We start from the raw sequence: 16,113 nt of genomic DNA, 5'->3' as shown, positions 1-16,113 counted from the left end.
TCAACGTTCTAAATAATGAAAATAAAGACTTACAATGACATATCAGAATTTGTATATATAAATAATTTGACGACATTCGAACAAAGAAATTTTAAAGATGTTTCTCTGAGAAATTAGAATAAAGAAAAACCTATATAGAAAATTTTTTCTGTATGATTAGAGCGGCTGATTCGGTGCTAACAGTTTGTAAGTATCTTTTGTCCTTGTTCGATAAACAAGAATAAAAAGTGATTTAAATTGCTATGAACCACCCAAAGCAAACGCAGATACAAATAAAAACATTTTAAAGAATAGATATCCGAAAAAATAAAATAAGAAATTTCTTTTTACGAATCAAAATAATTATATTCGCAGGTTTTTCCTTTGTATACATTTGAAATGTTTGAGCGTTTGTTTCGATTTTTTTTTTGCAACGACTCCAAAGTTTCTACCAGTTTTACTGTCTCTAATTACTTCTGATAAAGGAATTCGAATGAGACGAGTTTTTCCTTCTTTTCTTTTTACGATTGCTTACCGTTTTTCGGTAATTACAGTTGCCTTGTACGAGGACAATGAAAGTCACGATGATTTATGATAGTCGGATCGCAGCAGGCATCCTCTACCTCCTTCTCTCGAACTCAACACCAGACGTACAGTTACACCAGGATGGTTGACTCCTGGGTCCGTCCGAAATCGAGATCGTAGCACCGCGCTGTACAAAGGAGGGTCAACTGTCCGTTGAGGACCGATGCCTGTTCCTCGTTGTACGCTCTTGAAGTAGCTGGAGTTGACGCGTGTAACCTCGCTCGCCTGCCGTAAGCCTACGGACGACGTCGTTCGCGTGCGTTCTGGAGTGCCGTGCGACTGGAACTACGGAGAGACGATGCGCGGCCGATACAACCCACCGTGGTCATGATGAGCGGAGAAACGTACGGAGTGACTGCATGAACGGCACCGCCATGTTGAAGGCGACGCTTCAGCGCCTTAATAATCCGAGAGAGACCGTCGTTGCAGCGTCGCAACGATCTCAACTCTGCGTGCCACCCGGAGGGGAGATGATGACGTTTACCCCAACAGCATGATAGGAACAACCAGCATGTCAGGTGTGCGTAATGATCTATGATGGTTTTCCACCACGTGCACACCTACAACTGTCAACATCAGCTTGACTTTCCCCTCTTTCCCTCCTCAGTGGGTCATTTAAACTCCCCCCTCTACCCTATCGTTGCTTAGTTCAAGTAAAGGAACGTTCCGTACAATGGCGACGGCCGCGTTCAGCAGGTAGTTTATTTTGCAACTGTTGGAACTTTTCTTCTCGCTGATTGGGTAATACTTTTAACTTTAAAGGAATGTTCTTATTTCAGCGAGAAAACTTCTAATAGTCGCTAAAAAATAACCTTTCTAAACGCGAATCCAAAAGAATGTTTATTTCTTTTTATTGTTGCTGAACTTTGTATATTTTTTGTACTTAAGATTGCGGCACACAAAAAAAATTAGCAATAAGTAATAAAAAATATACAGTAATTAATTTTGAATTTATTCTTTTTTATTGTTTATGTTGCCTTGCGTTCTTTACTGTGATTGGCCAATTCGTTTATTGTTTTACATTTTTTGTGTGTCATGGGCTTTAAAGTGATATTTGAAATTTGATAAAAGCGAGGAGAAAAATTCTATGCAGCGCAGCAATAAAAAATAAATCTGGATACTTTTATTATTGGACAAAAGTCAGTCTATCAACGATTGAACGTGATTGGTTCTTACTTGTGTATCTGGTTTGAATGTGCTCAGCGATTCGCACTTGCAATATCAATGCGTTCGCAAAATCAGAAAAAAGTTATAATTTTTTGTCCACAAATTTGATAAGAAGATTTTACATTAGGTCTGTTTTATGAGAAATTCTTTTTAGCTAAAGTTCTTGCACAATTCATCTTTCTTTCTTTTCTCTCGACGAGAGAAAAAGAGAAAAGATGAACCAAGAAGTTTAGCTAAAAAGAACAGGCCTATTCCTACACTACACTGCACAAATTTCTCTTTCTCGCTTTCACCAAATATTAAATATATACCTATCTCACTTTAAGTTCCAAAATAGTTTAGCCACAAAAAATAAACCTGTTGTATCAACGGTCAATTATTCTATATTCTACACGATTCCGTGCTAAGTTCGTTCACGTTGTTTGCACTTTTTGCACTCAGCATTTTTGCTTTCTTTTTCTTCAACGCCCGAATATATATTTATCTTGTTTTAAGTGTAAAAGTTTTGAAGATTTCAAGTAACGCGAACAAATCTACTGTTCTATTTTGGAAACTACCACAAATATTGAATACGCCGATAATCTTTCGATAATACACATTTTGTACTGTTTTTATAGACTTAATAATTTAAAAAATGACGTCGTTTAAGAAGATAAATACCAAAGTGTTTGCCCGAACAGGACCGGAATTAACTGAAGACAATATATATTGGAAAAAATATGCGGTATGTGTATGTTTAGGAATTTATATGAAAAAACATGATCTTAATACTATGCCCACGTGTGTGATACATAACCTGATTAGATTCACTGATTTTTTTTATGTTTTATTTTTCTCTTACGTTTTGTAATAAATAATAAAATAATAAAAAGAACGAAAACAATTTCATTATTATGATATACATCGATTTTTTTTTAATATTATTAATTTAAGTTAAAAGCTCTGATTGATTTACTTATGAAATGTTGCTTGTAATATTTTAAACTTATATAAAGAAAAGACTAAAAAAATATACGTTCTACTTCATAGAAAGCATTTTCTTTGTCTTCAAAAAAAATCTTTTCTTTGTTCGAATGTCATATTCTGATTCATGTAAAAAAAATTTTCTAATTTCTTTGTTAGGAAAATCTTTTCTTTAAAATTTCTTTGTTAGAATGATGTTATCGGACATATTACTGTATGCCTTTATTTGGTAATTTCTGATTGGAATATAGCATACACTAATAAATAAGATTGTAAAATAAGCAGTCTGCTTCACAAAGTAGTTAAAATTTATTTATAAAATTTATTTATAATATAAATATAATTATAAATTATTAATTTATATTTTTTAAATAAAACTTGTCTATATTTTTCATTTGATTTATACTTTCTTTTTGCCTATAATAAATGTGATATCTTTAAAACATCTCTTAAATTTTTAATTTTTAGTATATATGATTAAATCATTCATGCTCAGCATATTTCTTTTCTTCAAAAAAAAGGAGCATCAAGTAATTAGTTATAACATTTATATATAATTTTTAAAAATATATAAATATCTTGGAAATACTTTCTAAAGATGTTAAAGTATGTAAGAAGTACATTTAATAATTTTTGTGTATTTATTAAAGTGATGAAAATTAATTCGGAACATGAATGACCCTCTGAGTAAAGAAAATCATTGTGTATATTAAGGATTAATTTTTGTAATCTATGCGTATATTAAAATTATATTTATAGAGAATGATAAATTATTTATGGTAATTATGTATGTTTACAGCCTCCAGTTTTAATAAAAGAATTTGGTCCGATAGACTACATTGACTTTTCACCAGTAGAGCCACATTATTTCGCAACAACCTGCTCAGTACGAGTACAACTGTATAATCCTATCACAAAGTTAGCTACAAAAACTTACAGCAAGTTCAAAGAAGCTGCATATGGAGGTTGCTTTCGTAGAGATGGCAAGCTGTTGTGTGTCGGTGGAGAAGAAGCAGTGATTAAACTCTTTAATATCAGTTCAAATAGCGTGTTGCGAATCTTTTCTGGACATAAGGCTGCAGTGCACAGAGTTTTCTTCACAGCAGATGATGTTCGTGTTGCCTCATTTTCAGACGATAAGACTGTAGCTTTGTGGGACATACCTAGTGAAAAACAATTGACAAGCTTCAATGAACATACAGATTATATCAGAGCCGGCGCAGTGAGTCCTGTATCCTCTGATGTGTTACTATCCGGCGGGTATGACAAAATTGTGAATATGTATGATGCCAGAACGAATAAGAAGGTATTTAGTGTTAATCATAACGCACCAGTAGAAAGTTTACTCTTCTTGCCGACTGGAGGAATATTTCTGTCTGCAGGTATAATATTTATGATTGATTATATTTTATGTATCTATATAATTTTAAAAAATTTTGATGTGCAATTCAAATGAATATATTATGTACATACAATATATAAATAATATAATATATAAATTTATATGGAAATTATAAGCATCAATAGATTTTGTTTTGATCATTACAGGTATTAAATTGTTACTCGTATTGTTATTTACGATTTTAATAAATCGTTTATTATTATTTAAAAAATTTTATAAATTTTTAATAAATAATTATACATATTATATACACATTATATACAATTTCATACAATTGAGGGTTTATATAAAATTGTTTATTACTTATTTAATATAATTTCAAGGTGGTTCAGATATTAAAGTATGGGATGCTCTTGCGGGTGGCAAATTGGTCGCGAAAATTACACAACATCATAAAACTGTAACTTGCCTGAAAATTGCTTCTAATGGTCATAGAATACTATCTGGTTCGTTGGACAGGCATGTTAAGATTTACGATGCTGGAACATATAAAACTCTTCATGCTTTGGATTATCCTAATGCGGTTCTCAGCATAGGAATCAGTGTAAGCAAAACAAATTGTCTTTGTCGTTAAATTTACTGTCATCTATACTTATTTAAGAAGTCGTCTGGAATATTTTTATATTCTTTCGTTTTTAATAACTTTTTACTTCTTTAATAACTGTTTTTTTAACGAATCTTTGAATATACAATTTTTTAAAACCCACAATAAGAAAATTTTAATTAATATCTTTATTTTTCAAAAATACTGTCATAATAAGCTATTTAATGAGTTAATATCCGTTTGTAATATTTATTTTGTTTCTATTTACCTTTATATATATATACATATATATATATAAAATGATATAATATTCCAGATGAAGAAACTACTGACTACTCTCGGGTTAATAAATTTGATCTATTTAATATTATAAAATTGAATTATTTATAAAAATTGATACAGTTAATATCAAATTGCAGGTAGACGATGAAACCGTCGTAGCTGGTATGGTAGACGGTATGATTTCTGTTAGAAGACGTGAGGAAGATGTGAAAGATGTAATAAAATCGAAACGGAAGAAGGTGTCGTATAGGCATGCAGGAGAAAATCTGCACGTGCGAAGTATTGACGTAGTCGTGCACCAAGAAGTGAAAGAAGTAATGAGCAAGCACGATGCCTGCTTACGAAAATTTCAATATAGTAAAGCGCTCGATTGTGTCATGATGAATTATGTGGTTAATAAAACGCCACATGTCACTGTAGCGCTTACACAGGAACTTATTAGGCGCGAAGGTTTAAGGCGAGCATTGGCTGGTAGAGACGGCAAATCGCTAGTTAATATTATTAAATTCTTGAACAAATATATCGGCAATATACGTTTTGGAAGAGTATTGTCGCACGTAGCGAACGTATTATTAGGTAAGTGTTAAATATTTTCCTTTAGATTTCTTTTCACATTTTCTTATTAATAAAATTTATTCTTTTTTTGATAGACGTTTACGAAGATCATTTGGACGAACTATCGGAGGAAACACGAAAAACGTTTGCTATACTGTCGCAAAAATTGCAAGAGGAAGAACAATTAATTTTAGCTTTAACTCAATTGCAAGGTTCAATGCAAATGATATTGTCTGGTGCTGAAACATCTTCTTTACCTACTATAAAAGAAATTCAAAGCTTGGAACCATCAAATGCCGCTCAAACAGAACGTGATATTATTTTGAATATAGCTTAAAATAATTTATAAAATATTCAATTGTAAAATAATTTTTGTAAAATAGTTTTTTTGTACATAATTTTACATTAGCATTAAATTTCTCGAAATATAAATGAACAAGCAACAATTTAAATATTTTCCTCTTAATGAATAAGTGAAGAGTAACAAATTTAAAATTTTGCAAAAATTAATTTATAGTGAAAAAGTTTGTGGTGTATACAAGTCACAAGCTTAATTGAAAATATTCTAGCAAATTTTTTTTATTTTTTAAATAAACTTAAATTGACAAAAGTCATTCGCTTATTTCAAGAAGTCTCCTTATTGAGACATTTTTGCCAAGCAGCAGAAGATGGTCTTTCAGGCACTATCCACCCAATTGGAATCGTTGTTGTATCATTTTCTGAACTGATGAACTTATCCCAGGCTTTACTGAAATGCAAAAAAGGAAACATTTTTTCGACTGAAAAAAAAATGATATCATTTGAAATTAATTACATCTCGATATTAAATACATACCGAATCATGACAAAACTATCCATATTTTTATAGGATTGTTCAGCAGCCAATATACTTGTTCCAAATAGCACATTTTCCCAATCATCGAATAAATTTTTCGTTTGTTTTTCGATCCTTTTTTCGTTATCCGTTTTTAGCATTAATTTCAATTCCTGTTCTTCTATTGCGTATTCGCGGTCCAAAGTAGTCCACTGTTCTATTAATTTAGCTATAATATATATTTATAATTAAAAATATAAAAATTATAATTTATATTATATTTGTTAAGAAAAGAAACACAAAAAATCCTACCCTGTATTAAACTCTATTATTAATACTCTATTATTAATCGTTTTATATTTATTTTATTAGAATTCCTTATTATTACATTAATTGTATTTATTGATGTGTCTATTTTTATTTCGCATTTTAAGAAGCTTATTATTTTTATTATTAAAAATAATATGTAGCAAAATAAAATACACTACCGATGGTATTATTGAAGGCTTTCTCGGCTGCTAAGGACAATTTCTCGCCCCTCGCTCGAGCAATATTCGCCTTGATCTCTCTTAAGTTCTGCAGTTCTTGTAAAATCCCTAGATACTTTCGTGCATCGTTTCTCTTGCTTCGAACATCGGATAAAACCATATCCGCATCTTTGCGCAAGTTTTCCTCTTGTTTCTCTCGCTTAATTACCGCCTGCTCTTTTCGGATCCACGCATCAGCTTCTGCATGTAACCTTGTTCTTCTTTCTTCTTTCAGTAACTTCTCCTTTTTCCATTCTTCTCTTCTCAATCGTTCTCTTATACGTTTCTTCTTACGTTTCTCTAAATTGTTCTTAACTTTATTTAAAAAGTTTGCATCTTTTATAGTTTTTAAGATTTCGCAGATTTCATGTTTTGCAGCATTACAGGCACTGACCTTCTCCTGCCATTTCTCTTCCGGTAAATTAAAATTGTTCTTAAGTTCCGCGCAAACAGCCTCAAGTTGTTTATTCAATTTAACCACGGATATCAATGCACTCTTAGTGTCCGCGATCTTAAACGGATCTTTCTGTTTGCATTTGTCAGGAATTGAACCTGTCTCTTTGAGAAACTGTTCAATGATCTTTTCATCTTCTTGTCTTGTTCTTATTCTATCGATTAACGTCGCATTATTAACAGTACTATTATCACATGTTACATGGCTTGAATAAACATTATAACATATATTCCCATCGTAATTTATATTGTATGGAAATGGTTGTTGATTTATTGGATAGTACGTGTTAAAATGCATATTTTGATAAGTTTGTCCAGTATCTTGTTGGAAAGATTGACCACTGTACATGTTTATTTTAATGTATGTGCATTCAAGTGAGAATAATGATAAAAAAAACTTAAACTATAATAGTTAGGCTATAAGTTTTAAGTGTAAAATTAATCAATCTTAAAAGGTTAGTAAAGGAAAGAAATAAAAATGTTGGAAAATATTTGAAAATAATTCAGCAAAAGTCATTAAAGAGCACTTTTTTTTTAACACATCTGCAAAATATCCCCTTCTTTTGGCAACTGTTCTTCTGCTTCCTGTAATATTTTTTCAGCCTCAATGTAATCTTCGACTTCTTTTAAATCTTGCTCAGTTTCCAGGATCTTCTTGAGTTCTTCAAATGCTTTAACGAGACGTCTCTGACAGTCTGGTACCATCATAAGGGATTCTTGAAGCACCTCCTCTTGCTTCTTTATGTCATAACCATCTTTATCTACAAAACATGTATACTATTAACGAAATTGTTTAATATTAATTTAATATTAATTTTATCAATGATATCACTTCAAAGACTTTAAAATTAAAGAGAAAAAAAAATCTCGCAAATACAATTTATTTAAATATTAAAAGTTATGATCCTATGAAACATTTGTATCACTAAAAACATTTATAAGCGCTTTAATAAAGATATTTAACACTAGAAATTGAATATCATGTATCAGACGAATCTATGCAGCAAATTTCCGAATATATTACGTGGCTATAAAACAAGTTTCGACGTCACGTGATAAGGAATTGCATCCTTTCTTCCCTTATAGCTAAAAATGATCCTCACCTTGCTCTTTCAACTTTTGTATCCTCTCGCGCTGCTGCGCCGCCTCCTTTTCGTATGTGACCTTTTCTTTCGCAAGACGCTTCACTACTCCTGTCTTAATCTTGAGCGTTCTTATACGCGGGTCAGACATTATTTGCGAACAGACGCTTCACCTTTTCGAGACGTCAAGGACGGGAGAAGCTGGAATTGTGCGTTGAGAAATCGACAGTCCTTTCGCTTTGTTTTCTTTTTTTTTGCCTTATTAGGCAAGGACGAGTCGATAGAAATTGTGGCGGAATTGTGGCCGATACCGTGATAAGATGAGGTTATGTACAATTCACAGAGTCACAATGACGTGCTTACTTCACTTCGTACTGTTCGACTGCCTGACGTCACGTGACATTCATCGAGATTTCGATTTGATGTCATGTCCGATATCGATATTTTGCCGCGGTTTGTTTCAATTTTCAATCAGTCTCGCAGGCGGTTTCTCATTATTACAGTTGCTTTCCATTTCCACATAATAAGTGATATTGAGACTGTATTCCAAATTTACTGCCAGCGCTGAAAATCTACTTTAGTTTACGTTACGTGCACTATAAATTTTCAGTACTGGCAAAAGTTTAAGAACACAGTCTGAATCTAAAGTTATGTGAAAATATTTTATATTCAGATAATGATGTTAGTGTTTGGTGACTAAGGCGTTCCAAAATTTACTACCAGTACTAAAAATCTATAGTGCACGTGGCATAAACTATAGATTTTTAGTATTGGCAGTAAATTTGGGAACACAACCCTTAAATTATCGGATAATAATACAGGTTTATAATCTTACCTTTTTTTAACGTTAGTTAATACGCAATGTTTAGAAGATATCTTTGTTCCAAATTGACTACCAGCATTGAAAATCTGTAGTTTACATACGCTAAGTTTTAGCACTGATAGTAAATTTGGAGTACGGCCTTTATGATATTTTATTTTAGACATCTTTATAGATATGCATGTTCTAAAAGATGATATTTTTATGATGTTCCTAAGGTTTTTTTAGGTCCACCAGTGTAAGATTAACTTTAATCTCTGTTTAATGTTTATTTTTTTCTAATACTAAAAAATAGAAATAGGATAAAGATAAGTAAATTGAACCGAAATTAAAGTTAATCTTGTATCGGTGAAACTATCAGGTTTTATACATATTTTGTCTATTGGAAAGATTCGATATTTCGTTTGCAGATTGTAAAAAATTGAATCTCACTTGTTAGAATAAAAAAAAGAACGTACATTCAACTGATGTCATAAATAAGAATTATAAATTATCTAAGTTTCGATGTAAATGGAATAGCAACTTATATTACGTACGTCACGTTGCAGGAAGCTCATTTTATCGCTAGCGCTAGTTTTATCGCGATCTATAAAACAAGAAACGCAAAAGAGCCTTCGCTTTATCGCGCAACGAGCGCCAGGATATGACGTGATTATCGTTATCCAAGGATCTAATAAGACTTGAGCGAGCTTTACCTTTCGCGTTATTATCGGGTCACGGCATTATTGCGCTTCGTCCAATGAGAACATATCAGACGTTTACGGTAATCAACGACACGATAATTTTCCGGAAAGCGATAAAAAGAAAACAATACCTAGTTTATGCAGAAAGTTTATACTTAAGTTTATAGGGGTTTATGCGATATTTCAATTGTTTATCAAGTCTTCAAAGTCAACGTTTTACGACACTCTATGACCAATCTAAAATGTATCTTTTGTTTCTTATTCGAATTTCCATATTTCCAAATGTTTCTCAAAATTATTTTGAGATCAAAGGAAAATTTTAAGAGAAATTAAAATCTAAATATGGATATGTAGATATATATGTAGTTGAATTAATTAATAAAACTTTTAGATAAAAATCTAGAGACGATTATATATGAAAATATATATATATATATATATATATATATAATATAATATGCAATATATAATTTATAATTAATTAATATACGCTATTAAAATGCACACATTTTATACATTATTTAAATATTTTCATATATAATCGTCTATATATATACATACATAATTATAAATATAAAAAAACTTAGGAAATTATTCATAATGAAAGGTAATGATAATATAATGACAAGACAGATATACATAAATTTTTCTATTAAATCGACCTGCAGGAAAATTTGCGCATCGTGCAAAATGGGATTCGATTCGGTGCGCGGTAAACGCAAGTAAACGACGATTCAACGACGCACGCGAGATCGGGACCGCGTGAAGTTGGCGAGCCTGGGCGGCGCGCCCGCCCGGCCCGACTCGTGGCTGACTTCGCGCCGCGCGCAGCCGAGCGTGTCTGCTTGCCGTACTCCGGCTGCATCCGGCTGCTCCGATAGCGCTTCCGCAGAGTAAAGTGCCGCACCGCCGTATACGTCGCAACGGGACACGCCGTGCGGGGTGGTAGAGCAGAAGGAGGGAGCGATAGACTCCGGAGAGTGGAAGCGAGAAGGAAAGAACGCGAAGGGTGGTGTGTCACACTGGCGCGTCCACCGTCGATTGATACGTCCACGAGGGAGATGTGATGCGGCTCATACGATGGTGGACAACGAGTTCCCGGCCGCCGAGAAGATCCTCCGTGACATCGAGAATACCGTCCGGAGAAATCCCACCATGTGAGTGCGCGTTTTTCTTCATCTTTTCCTCGCGAGTAAACCCGGAAGTCCGTTGCACCGTGCACGGGCGTATTTTGCTGTCTCTAATCTTCTCGTGACAGGCAAAGATCGAAATCGGTAGAATCGTGGCGACGACAACTTGACCATCGTGAATCTCATGAAAAGCTGCCACACTGCGTTCGTCCGTCATTTACACAAGTCGAGACGACCGATCGCACTTCCGCGCGTTTATGCGGTGTCGCGATTTTGAACTCAGCGCAAGTTACGATCGTGTTAACGATCTTGCATTAGGTCTGTTCTCGTTATTTTCGAGTATATTTTATTTTTTGCATCCCATTATGACTGTTATTTTCTACCTTTTTCAAAGTCTAAATGCATTTATGCACATCGATTTTATTCTCGATATTAGAAAACGTGAAGCGTGAGAGCTGCTGAATAGATGAAGTGATCCTATATATACGCGTTATCGATTTAAAATCGCCGCGGAGTGACTTCGATGGATCCTAACCTAAAATAGCTCTCCGAGACAACCTCGTTTCGAAACCTGCACTGCAACGCCCGTAAACCGGCAAACAGAACTTACAGAACTTACGCACACGCGATCCTAACCGCGCAGTTGCGAGGGCGGAGTCTTCGAAGGGATAGGCGGTGAGAGGACGAGGGGAGGAAAAAAAGCGTGTACCGGTGATCGTGGAGGTGAATCGACCTCCTCGCGATTTTAACGCGACGATCGATCTCGCGCGCGCCAACTTTCGCCCACGCCGCTCGCCGTCACAGCGACCGTGCCGTGATAATAGCCGCGAAGTTGACTGCGAGTCTATCGCGAATCACGTGCTCCAACTGTAATTGACTGCTGCTCTAGATCATAATCTATGAAATATTGAGAGAGCGCGCTCGATTTAATATTAATTCTCCAAGTATTGTCGAAAGTTCCATTTACCGGACTCGATAAATTTCCGTAGAGATTTAAAAGTGTAATAAATCTTCGTAAACATTTATTAAGGGAATTTCAATGCAATAATAAATGATAGATATTTTTCTTTCGTTTTTTTTTAAATTTATATGAATTATTTGACCTTTTTTTGCTCGCGTGATTTCTCATGTTTCGTGAAACTGCAATGTTAAGTTTATTCTACAATTGTGTAGGCGTACATTGTTAGATTCGCAGAAGCAACGGTAACTCAATCTCTTGAGTTAAATAAAATTTTATTTTTAATTTCCATGAATATCAAAAATAGATCCATTTCTGTGATTAGTTTCAAAGTAAACAACCATATTAATGTATATCACTTAGTGAATAATAAACTAAACTTAATTCAAATTTAATAATTACATTTTTGAGTTGAATTGTTTAAGTTAAATTCCATTGTTTTAAGTTAAATTAACAACATATTAATAGCAGCAGAAATGATTAAAGATAATTCAAATTGAGTATAATTTGACTTTCTAAATTTAATAGTGTAATTGTACAAATCGCGATGATTAGCATTCGATACTCTCCGGATGGTTCTATTTTTGCGAACGTAGGACGTGACTGATTAATTATTTACAATGCATGACCGTCTTCTCGTCTCCGTCGCATATATCTTCTATGTTTTCCTGTTGTAAATTTTTTTGTTTTGACTTAATCATAGTCGCAAACGCGAGTTTATTTTAATCTCGTGCTCAAAACCGGGATAACAAGATTAACAAGCGATGAGAAAATAATTGAAGCCGGTTTTAACGACCTTTTATTTTTATACAGCATTCGGAAGCTCACATTCATATTAACATGTGAATTCAAAACCTTGAAATTAAATGGGATAAATGTAAAATAGAGCGTTAATAATGCTTGTGTTCATTACTCTCTATATTCACGGTTCGTGTTAAACCCAGAATTAAGAAGATTGGTTTTAATTGCCCTCGGAGTAATTTAAAAAGCTGAATGTCAACCGTAATTTTCCTATGTCCATGTTACATAGTTAACTAATTATTAAGTCCATTCTATAATTGTATAAACGTAGTTGTAACTATAGTAGAAGAATTAACCAATCACAGTCGAATATTCTCCTCATGTTCGACTACGATTGGTCAATTCTTGTAACTACAATGTAACTACAATCACTTACAAGATACACTTACATAATAGGTTCTATGTAATTTTCACAAAATCGAATAGAGAATCAAATATAATAAAAAATTAACTATCGGGAAACTTTTACAGGCTTGCATATAAAAAGTAGAATACAGTCTTTTATTTAAGTTTTTTTCTACAATAAATTAAAAAAAAATCTTGTTGAAATCTAAAAAAATCCTTCGTGGAAATTATGAAAAAGGATTGTTATAAATGTTCTTTTGTAAAGTATATTTAATACTTCACACTGATAACTAGAAGTTAAAGTGTATTGTTTAAATTGTTAAACTAAAAAATAGAGAACTTTGAATACGGATGTAAGAAGACTCGTAATTTTACGTGAGATTATAAATTTGCCGGTACAAGCTAAATTCTTCATTCCTACAAACATCAGCATTGCGACGAAGTTGTCTTATCTAGCTGCATTATCCATGACGCATTGCGGATTTTTTATACATGTTAATAGATCATAGTCGAATATGGAAATAATTTTCTAAACATTTGAAATTACTTAGATACTAAACGCATTATCTTAATTTCTATTTATCACTGAAAACATTGATAATTATTTATTTATTTTTTCTTTCCTTGTCTTATTCACTACATACTTGAGAATAATTATACATATTTTCTCTTTCTCTTTCTTTAATATTACTTATTTATAATATAATACATAATATTTATATTACTCGAAATGATTATATATAGATTTTTATTATGATTAATTTTAAGTATTACATATACTAAGAAATAATAATAAGAAATATTAATTTCTCTCTCTCTCTCTCTTTCTCTCTCTCTCTCTCTCTTTCTCTAAAAGTCTATAATACAATTACTGACGCTGGATCTGTAAGTTTAATTTATATTAATTAAAAAGCACTAATTAATTTGAAGCAATCAAAAAGACATATCTCGTATAAAAAAAGAATAAATATATTTTAATAAGAATAATCCAAATTTGCAGATGTAAAGAAAATTGAATTGTTTGACATTTTTGTCTAAGAGATTTATAATTAAGTAGGTCCAACAAATCCACTAAATCAACTCCGGAGAGTGAATGTAAGCAACTTGAAATGTATAGAAACTCGGAATAATACACTGTTAAATGTCAAAGGAGGAGGAATGATAGACTCCAATCCCTTGAATTAAATAACATTTTTGTTATTTTTAACTTTCATGTGTATCAAAATGTAAATTAGTCTATTTCTGGATTGAATTGCTTAGTTTTAAAGTAAATAGCGTTTATATTAATGTATATACGATTAGTAAGTAATAAATTAAATTTAAGTCAAATGATTACATTTCTTGAATTAAATTGTTTAACTCTATTGTTTCAATTAAATTAACGACATATTAAGTAAGAGCAGCGATGATCTACAGAAATGATTAAAAATAACTCAGATTGGGTATAATTTGTTAAATTTAACAGTATATAACTATCTCCATACTTTCCTTAATTTAAGAATTCTTACCAAAAAGAATTTACGGACGTTTCTTTTTTCAAATTTTTTTTACATACAAAGCGAAGCGACAGTTTACATAGTCGCGACTTCTCTGTATCCCTAGAAGGAGCTTCGTGATCCTGCCTATGGAGGACAGCGAGAACCGGTCGCCGGTGTTTCACCAGGAGGACAGCTTGGGTCTGGCATCATGGTGCGTTCAGCCGCTCTACGTGTATACTTATCGCCGGCTGCTGGAGTATCGGCGGACGCGTCATCAGCGGCGCGAGGAACCCAGCATTGTGGCGAGATGGCTGTTGGGCGCCCTTCTGTTCAATCCGAGCGTGACCATGTTCTGGAATATGCGGCGAGAATTGGTGCGCGCTGGCAGGTTGGACCCGCGCGACGAGCTGTCCTTCACGCGGCCGGTGCTCTATCACACGCCAAAGTGCTTCGAGGCCTTCTCGTATCGAAGCTGGCTGATGCCGTTCATCCTGGACGCCGAGCGGACCGATGTCGCCGAAGCACTTGCGAACGACGAGCTCGAGCTCGTGCAGACCTGCGCCGATCGCTACGCGAACAACTACCACGCTTGGAGCTATCGACGCCACTTGGTCACCCTGTTCGAGTCTCGCGGTTTACGGCATTTCAGCTTCGATAGCGAATGGATGAGCACGCTCATTTGGTGCCGGCAACATGTGTCCGATCATAGCGCGTACTCCTATCGGCAGTTCCTGCTGCGAAAATACATCCTGGCAGTGATCTCCTCGGGCAGGGAGACGCACGACAACTCCGGTTACCGCTCCATCAGATACGACGGCCCATTCCTCTACATGGGTCGTCACGACCTCGACGACGACGAACGGACGTTGCTGGAACGTATTCGCGAGGTCGCGCGTCTGGAGCGTGATCACGGTTACTTGACCACCGACGTTCGCAAACTTAGGTGTTACCTAACGGCGTTGTCATACTGGACGGAAGAGTGCTTGTATAACGAGCAATACATCACTTTGCACGACAATCATGAGACGTTGTGGTGCCACCGTAGGTTCCTGGCGTATTTGATCGCTGTTCTCACCGCCGCGTACGCGAGGCACGCCTGTTATCGCGAAGATGATTTCTGGGACGCTCGGTGTCACGATGAGCCATCACTCGCATCGCTCCTTCGTGACAGACGTTTCACTACCGATGACGACCTGTTAATGGCGGCTCATGTGATGCTCGTCAAGTCCTTTTGCTCGGTTAGTGTCGGTATCATTGAGATGGCGGTCAAGCGCCCGCAGGAAAAAATGTTCATCGAGAGATTTTGCAAGTATCTTGAGAGAATAGGTTTGCGATGATCAGGATTAGCGTGTGAGATTTTTGAATTTGATGAAGGCGCGATGAACCGATCGTAGGATTTTTCTTATTATCAGGTGTAAATATAAAAGTAATAAGCGTGCAGGCGATCGCGCATTAATGCTCGCGCAATAATTTTGTTACAATAATTTCTCTCTTTTTTGTGATTTCATATCGTCTAAGTCATGTTAAGACGTATTTGATATATAC

General features: G+C 34.3%; 4 protein-coding genes across 4 annotated transcripts; 2 read left to right on the top strand and 2 right to left on the bottom strand.

The window, feature by feature from the left end:
* The first annotated feature begins 2,365 nt into the window (after window positions 1–2,365).
* Window positions 2,366–5,814, top strand: LOC105619043 (U3 small nucleolar RNA-associated protein 15 homolog). The gene is made up of 5 exons (XM_012200571.1): window positions 2,366–2,455; window positions 3,494–4,076; window positions 4,420–4,640; window positions 5,060–5,498; window positions 5,573–5,814. The coding sequence occupies exons 1-5, from the start codon at window positions 2,366–2,368 to the stop codon at window positions 5,812–5,814; spliced, it is 1,575 nt and encodes a 524-aa protein (XP_012055961.1).
* A 213-nt stretch (window positions 5,815–6,027) lies between these two features.
* On the bottom strand, window positions 6,028–7,620 carry LOC105619042. The gene is made up of 3 exons (XM_012200570.1): window positions 6,780–7,620; window positions 6,313–6,520; window positions 6,028–6,225 (listed from the first exon to the last, which is right to left on the bottom strand). The coding sequence occupies exons 1-3, from the start codon at window positions 7,618–7,620 to the stop codon at window positions 6,102–6,104; spliced, it is 1,173 nt and encodes a 390-aa protein (XP_012055960.1). The 3' UTR covers window positions 6,028–6,101.
* Window positions 7,621–7,805: 185 nt separating this feature from the next.
* LOC105619041 (tubulin-specific chaperone A) lies at window positions 7,806–8,504 on the bottom strand. The gene is made up of 2 exons (XM_012200569.1): window positions 8,375–8,504; window positions 7,806–8,032 (listed from the first exon to the last, which is right to left on the bottom strand). Exons 1-2 carry the CDS (start codon window positions 8,502–8,504, stop codon window positions 7,806–7,808), a joined length of 357 nt encoding a protein of 118 aa, XP_012055959.1.
* A 2,432-nt stretch (window positions 8,505–10,936) lies between these two features.
* On the top strand, window positions 10,937–15,905 carry LOC105619039 (protein prenyltransferase alpha subunit repeat-containing protein 1). Its single transcript, XM_012200568.1, has 2 exons — window positions 10,937–11,013; window positions 14,693–15,905. Exons 1-2 carry the CDS (start codon window positions 10,937–10,939, stop codon window positions 15,903–15,905), a joined length of 1,290 nt encoding a protein of 429 aa, XP_012055958.1.
* Window positions 15,906–16,113: the final 208 nt, after the last annotated feature.

The sequence above is a fragment of the Atta cephalotes genome (genome assembly GCF_000143395.1).
Source record: "Atta cephalotes unplaced genomic scaffold scaffold00019, whole genome shotgun sequence".
Classification (NCBI taxonomy): domain Eukaryota; kingdom Metazoa; phylum Arthropoda; class Insecta; order Hymenoptera; family Formicidae; genus Atta; species Atta cephalotes.
Note: the sequence above shows the minus strand (reverse complement) of the source record. Positions and strands in the feature narration are given on the sequence as shown.

Bases quoted from the DNA above. Each gene is read 5' to 3' on its own strand.
- LOC105619043 (XM_012200571.1), top strand. From the start codon at position 2,366: ATGACGTCGTTTAAGAAGATAAATACCAAAGTGTTTGCCCGAACAGGA. The intron at 4,641-5,059 runs GTAAGCAAAACA...ATCAAATTGCAG, and splicing joins TTCTCAGCATAGGAATCAGT to GTAGACGATGAAACCGTCGT. The intron at 5,499-5,572 runs GTAAGTGTTAAA...TTTTTTTGATAG, and splicing joins CGTAGCGAACGTATTATTAG to ACGTTTACGAAGATCATTTG.
- LOC105619042 (XM_012200570.1), bottom strand. From the start codon at position 7,620: ATGTACAGTGGTCAATCTTTCCAACAAGATACTGGACAAACTTATCAA. The intron at 6,521-6,779 runs GTAGTGTATTTT...TATATATTATAG, and splicing joins AGCCTTCAATAATACCATCG to CTAAATTAATAGAACAGTGG. The intron at 6,226-6,312 runs GTATGTATTTAA...TTTGCATTTCAG, and splicing joins GATAGTTTTGTCATGATTCG to TAAAGCCTGGGATAAGTTCA.
- LOC105619041 (XM_012200569.1), bottom strand. From the start codon at position 8,504: ATGTCTGACCCGCGTATAAGAACGCTCAAGATTAAGACAGGAGTAGTG. The intron at 8,033-8,374 runs GTGAGGATCATT...CATGTTTTGTAG, and splicing joins ACAAAAGTTGAAAGAGCAAG to ATAAAGATGGTTATGACATA.
- LOC105619039 (XM_012200568.1), top strand. From the start codon at position 10,937: ATGGTGGACAACGAGTTCCCGGCCGCCGAGAAGATCCTCCGTGACATC. The intron at 11,014-14,692 runs GTGAGTGCGCGT...CTGTATCCCTAG, and splicing joins GTCCGGAGAAATCCCACCAT to AAGGAGCTTCGTGATCCTGC.